The sequence below is a fragment of the Monopterus albus genome, unplaced genomic scaffold (assembly GCF_001952655.1).
Source record: "Monopterus albus unplaced genomic scaffold, M_albus_1.0 scaffold436.1, whole genome shotgun sequence".
In the NCBI taxonomy this organism is placed as follows: domain Eukaryota; kingdom Metazoa; phylum Chordata; class Actinopteri; order Synbranchiformes; family Synbranchidae; genus Monopterus; species Monopterus albus.
The window spans coordinates 45,850-51,978 of record NW_018128316.1 but is presented as its reverse complement, the minus strand read 5'-3'; the positions used below and the strand labels follow the sequence as shown (position 1 = coordinate 51,978).

The following is a 6,129-nucleotide window of genomic DNA, read 5'->3' as shown; positions in this document are numbered from 1 at the left end:
GACGGACTTCATCTGTGTAAGGGGTTAGCCCAAAACTGATAAATGTATTAGGCTCTGTGTTTCCGTGTGCTTTTTTCCCCTGCTCTCTTCTCCAGCAGCTTGCCTGAAGGAGAGAGCCCTTGGTTGTGTTCTGTAATCCTTTTATATATATATATATATATATATTTTGTAAATAAACCAGCACTAAAATCAAGAAAGACAGACTCCCTCCTTACTCAGATCTGTCCAGTAAAAGAACTGGGGGTATAACAGTTCTAACAAGCATTTTCAAACTGTGAGCAGTCATTTTAAACAGCCAGCCATGAAGCCATTGGCAGCTAAAAATCAAAACATTGGCTGCCAGACCAAAGAGGTGGTGTTTTTTTGTACAGAGAGAGTAGGACAAAGAAATGGTAAAAAAACAGGGTTGACATCACATTGGCTTTTGGCAGTGTTAAATGCAGCCAAAGGACTCAGATTTGATTCAGGTGTTCTTCCTACTGGAAGCATTAGCATCTAAAGTATTTGTATTGGTAACATTTGTGACTTTACATGCACAATTTTACCTCTGTATTGAATTAATATTATTCAAACTTGGGAATAATTTGAGCTTTGTGTAATGCGAAGGCTGTCTGTCTCAAAAGTAGCAGCCAGAGCTTTGCCAAATTTACTCATTAGTCAGCTAATGCTAGCTTTGTACTGGAAGCTGCATTATGTATGGTTAGTCGGAACCAGGTATCCATAGCTTACATCATAGCATTAGGAAATAGGATGGGAGGAGCAAAAAGTGGTAAGGAGTGGCTTCTGGTGTGAGTTTGCTTTATGTCTCATTAGAGCCTCTAGCGGCTGAAAAAAAATTTGGTAGAGTAGCTTTAAGGTTTGGTCAAGTTTAGCCAACTACAACTACTTAGTTAGTTAGTTATTTTAGGTGTGTGGTATATAGAGTGGGTAGTGATATTCCCAGTGCTACAAGAGGTGCCTTGTCAGAAAAACAAAAACACAGGTGGTGTTAAAGTGTTTAACCAAACAAGTGCTAATAGGGCGAGAGAGAGAGAGAGACCAGGGCCTTTTTGTGTGGAGTTTGCATGTTCTTCCTGTGCCTGTATGAGTTTTCTCTGGGTACTGGCTGCAGCTTAGGTTGATTAGTTACTCTGAATTACCTATGTGAATGTGAGAGAGACCACTCACAAAGTATCAGATGGACAGATATATATAACTATTCCAACAGTTCTGTCCATTGGTCTCTTTGTTTTGTTTAAATTGTTTTAATGTTCACATTTATTCTGTCTTTTGTCTTTGAATTGTATTAACCTGTATGAAAGCTGTTATACAAATAAAGTTTTGATTGACTGAACTCTGGCAGTTCAAAATGTGTATAAAACAAAGTGGTACTATATTAGTTATAGTTATAAAAAAAATCTACTTTCCAAATGGACTTAGGGAAATGCTGGAAATAATAAGCAGGTTTAAAAACTGTCCTCGATGAGGTCAAATGGACAATCACAAACTGTAAAAGCATTTGGACCTGAGGACAAATTAAAAATAACTGAAACTCTTATACTGTATAATATACTAATACTAATAAGCTGTAGTGCTGTGGCATTTTCCTTCTAGATCAAAGCCTGTGGTTGTATTGGTAGGGAAAAGCAATAAGAGCAGGAAAAGACATCAAGAACATCAAGTGAAATCAGTAAAGGAGGTCAAAACCTTTGAGAAAAGGTTTAAAAGATATTGTAGTGTGTAATCCACCTAATATAGACAAAGCCACTGTTGGACATTTGTTATTACAGTATATTCTCTGTACTGAACACTTCAGAAGTGCAGAACATTCGTGTGTGACCTTATGCTGAGACCTGGGGACATGCCATATCCAAAATGCATAAACTGCTGAGTTTACTGATGCCCCACACTTTCATTTTCACTCCACTGGGCTCCTTAAATTATGATCACATCTAATCCCTAGCTTTTCAGAACAGTTTTATTCAAAAGGACTCTGAAATCCTGCTTTCTGTTTTATCTGAGGAATAAACAATCAAGCAAAGTAGCACAGGAGCTCCTCTGTGGAGGAGTAACACTCAGAACATTAAATTAGAAAGATCAGATCTCATTTTATGGCAAATTAATCCATAAAAAACAAAAGCCCAATAGAAAAACTGCCTGATCTCTATAGGCAAGCTCACACACAGAGAGACCACTGTTTAAAGTTATTGTTTGTTCTCTGCTCTGATGAGAATCAGCAGAACAGAATAGCCTGGTTGACAATGCCTTGTCTATAATCAGTGAATCAATTATTTTGCTGTTTCCACAACACAGCTGAGAACTACAAATGCAAAACAGCTCCCTGTCTCCTGTTCTGCTCAGTCATACACTGCAAAAAATGTATATACTGTACATACATACTTAGGTCTATACATTTTAGGTTTTTTCCTCAGTACCAGTAATTTATTTAGTCTTATTACAACAGAAGCAAGACAATCTGGTGGTTGAGTGAAATAATTTCAGTTGATATCTTATTGAAATCTTCTTGAATAATCAATTTTATAAAATTATGTCATACTATTTTAAAAGCAACTTGTTTTAAAGGGGACACTGCAGGTGTTTTACAGTAGGATCCATAAGGTTGGGGGGACACATTTTAAACAAAAGGTGAAGATCGATGTAGCAGAGGCTGAAATATTCTGACCTTTAATCAGATACTGGAACCTACATTTCCCATAAGGCGAGTCCTTCAGTAGACCCAAATGATTTTCTACCATCAAACTGGAGCAAGAATGTTCTCATTGCATTTCATTGTAAAGTGTATATTATATTATGACAAATTGTGTGTAAAGCTCATATTCTGGCAGGAGTGTGGCACTACAAGACAGGAACAGTGTCCAAATGGTTCATCCTCTAGGGAGCATGATTATTACTGTAATCTCTTTTTCATTATACCTTACTTTGAAGAAGTGTCAGTCAAAAGTATAAGTAAGGGAAAGCATTAGTTACTTTCTAATGCCACCATTTTTTTCGATTTGTATCCAAGTAATCTCTCAACTTAATAGATCTGTGAACTGCCCCTTACCTGCCATGTCAATGGCGAACGATCGGTCTGGTCTCCAGCCAGTGTACCAGCCCACAACTTTCCCACCAGACACCAGGGGGCGCTCATACGTTCTGCCACCCACAAATCCCACAGGCCAAACAGAAACACCTTGAGTGCTACGCATCTGCAAAGAGGATGAAGAAAACCAGTTAGTTCAGTCATGACACACAGTACACAAATGCAATTATTTGAGCTGATATACAAACTTTAAGATGGCTGATTAGACCCACATGCTACAGCCAAGTGAAGCAAAAAGCTATCCAAAGTTCTCTGGCATGTTAGCGGAAATTCATTCAGCTCTTCTTGCCAACCCGCATTCAGTTTTCTTGTGAATAACAATACAAGTTCTATAAACTGAACAGAGTATCATGCCCAACTTGAATACCAGATCTGGAGTATCCAGTTTTTGTTTATTTTTACAACACTGTGTACATATTTCCTGTATTGTATTATATTGATATAGTCATCATAATATTGCTAAAGTATAAATTGTGGCCTAAGACTTTTGCACAGTACTGTAGGAAAAAGCTAACTAGGTGTCATGTGTGAGCCTGGGGGGCACATGCACCCAGAGTGGCTGTAAGAAAGGTGAAGGGCCCAGAAAGTCAGAGATCAGGCTTGTGACACATTTTCAAAGGAACTATTTGTGTGTTGGCTTGCATAAATGATTAGATATCTTTAATTTCATTTGAAATGTGAATGAGGGGAGCATGCAAAAACTCTGTGGATAACTGAGTAGACAACTAAATGAAACTGTGCGGCATGGAGCTGCCTTCCATTTTCACAGTGACTGAAATTGCACACAGCCAGAAGCAGTATGGAGGAGAAGTGGGATGGAGGGGGTGCAAGATAAAAGACACAGAGAGGGGGAAGATAGTGGACTCAAAGCAATCAGAGAGTTATAAATACATTTAAGATGATGTCATGACTCGTTGTTTCTCAAAACTATTTAAAGCTGAACTGAGTCGCTACATGGAGGTGATGTAACGAGCTACCCCAAAATGTGACATGGCTTGGCAATGCTGATTTGGCTTTTCAAAGCCTTTTTACTAAAACAGCTGCCTGTTGCTGCAGGAAACAAAACTGATGAAAGTGGTGAGACTGATCAAAAACTTTAAAGTTGCAGGATGTAGAACCAAAATAATTTGCTGAAGGATGCTAAAATTTTCTTTAGAACTGAGGAGTTGGACAATAACTATCTGTGGTTTGGAGATTATTAGTGACACCATTCTCATTACACTTTTGCCCTGTTCCGCTATCCTGTAATACCTTGCACCCAGACAGGTTACAGTGTAGAGAGTATAGCAGATGTCTATGGTAAATGGACTGTATTTTTCTCAGTGTGTTGCACTGGCCAAAGTGCTTTACAGGAGATCATACACCATTCACAACAAGGCTGCCACACAACGGCACTAGTCAAGCCACTGGGAGCAATTCGGGGTTCAGTGTCTTGCTCAGGGACACTTAGGCATGCGGGGAGTCAAACCACCAACTTGCTGGTCTGAAGACAACTTGCCCTACCTCGTGAGCCACAGCCACCCCAAGAAAACAATATGAGAAAACAACACCACCACCATATCTTGTCGGACATAAAATTAAATACAGTGGAAATTTCTGTACTGCTCCAGGCTGTACAAATGAATCTGGGAAAGATAAGGTTCGGAATATTAAATGGTTAAATGACCCAAAACACCTCAAACTTTGGATGAAGTCGAGCCTGATGTAAACTAAATGAATTCAGACAAATGATCCCAGTTTAAATAATCATTTAATATTACAATTATTCTGAGCAGGGTAGTAGTTAGATAGGTAATCTGGTAGTTAGGGAACAGAGAACAGAATCACTCCTCCTGCAATGGAATAGATAAGATATTGAATAAGAAGATTGTCACAGAGTCAGTCAGTCATTGTTGGTCACAAGGTACAGTCAGTCAGAGTCCAGAGGCCAAGTCCACCCGTCCGGGTCCAAATGCACACTCACAACTGCAGCACCATCACTCCTTCTCTCTCTCTAACCCACAGCTGTCCTAACTTTTATCTTCTCGCAGTTACACAGCCTTCTATGGTTTAAGCCAGAGTCACAGTCCCATGCCAGCTCTACACCCCTTTTTCCGAGCATTGTCTGAGATGTGCAGTACATGAACTTCTAGGTTGTGTTGATGTAGCGCACATTTCCTTTTTCTAAACATGAACAGAGCACACAAACTGTTCGCATAAGGCTGAAGCTATGTCCATTTCCCATTTAAGGAGGAATTCTCTCTGGATGTTTACCCATAAATTAAACAAGAGAGGCACAAGACAAGATATTCTTGCTTGAGCAAGAGAAGAGAAGAGAAGAGAAACAGATCAAGCTGACATAAACACTTAGCTCACCCTTACATAACTATTACAAATAATATCTATATATGAACTACACACTATTCTATTTCATATTACCTCTGGACTGGTACCTTGTTTGTTTTTAACTACTACAGTCCCTCCTCCCGTAGTCCAAAGACTACAGGACTTCTAAACTCTCCAAATAAACAAACAAGTACAACAAAAGCAGAGAGGAAAATCAATATATGAACATGTTGGCTTGAGACTTTAACACTAATAAACTAACAGCTTTAGTTAAGCATTACCCTCTTCTTACATCTGAAGTAAAATCTAAAATCAATTCTTATTACAAAGTTAACCACTCCTCCTCCTTTTAACCTTAACAGAGTATTTCCCACATACTCTAATTATTCTAGCCACAGGGGTTGCAAGCCAGTGACTTCTGTGCCGGTCCCCAGCCCGGATAAATAGAGAGGGTTGCATCAGAAAGGGCATCCGGCATAAAAACATGCCAAATTTAAACATGCGACTCATCAGTGTGAATTCCATACCGGATCGATTGAGGCCCAGGTTAACAATGACCGCCACCAGTGCTGTTGACCTACAGGGTGCTGGTGGAAATTGGACTACTGATGGTCGAAGAAGGAGAGGAGGTAGAAGGATTCGTAGACAGAGAGAGAAGAGGAATATGGACTCTTAACGTTGGCACAATGACAGGGAAAGGTAGAGAGCTGGCGGACATGATG

General features: G+C 39.4%; 1 protein-coding gene across 1 annotated transcript in view; it reads right to left on the bottom strand.

Moving 5' to 3' along the window:
• The window catches only part of LOC109952150 (galactosylgalactosylxylosylprotein 3-beta-glucuronosyltransferase 2-like), an 89,903-nt gene that overhangs the window by 69,778 nt on the left and 13,996 nt on the right, over window positions 1-6,129 (bottom strand). The window contains exon 2 of the mRNA XM_020587046.1: window positions 3,044-3,188. Within this exon, the coding sequence (XP_020442702.1) occupies window positions 3,044-3,188 (145 nt within the window). The remainder of the gene's footprint in view (window positions 1-3,043; window positions 3,189-6,129) is intronic.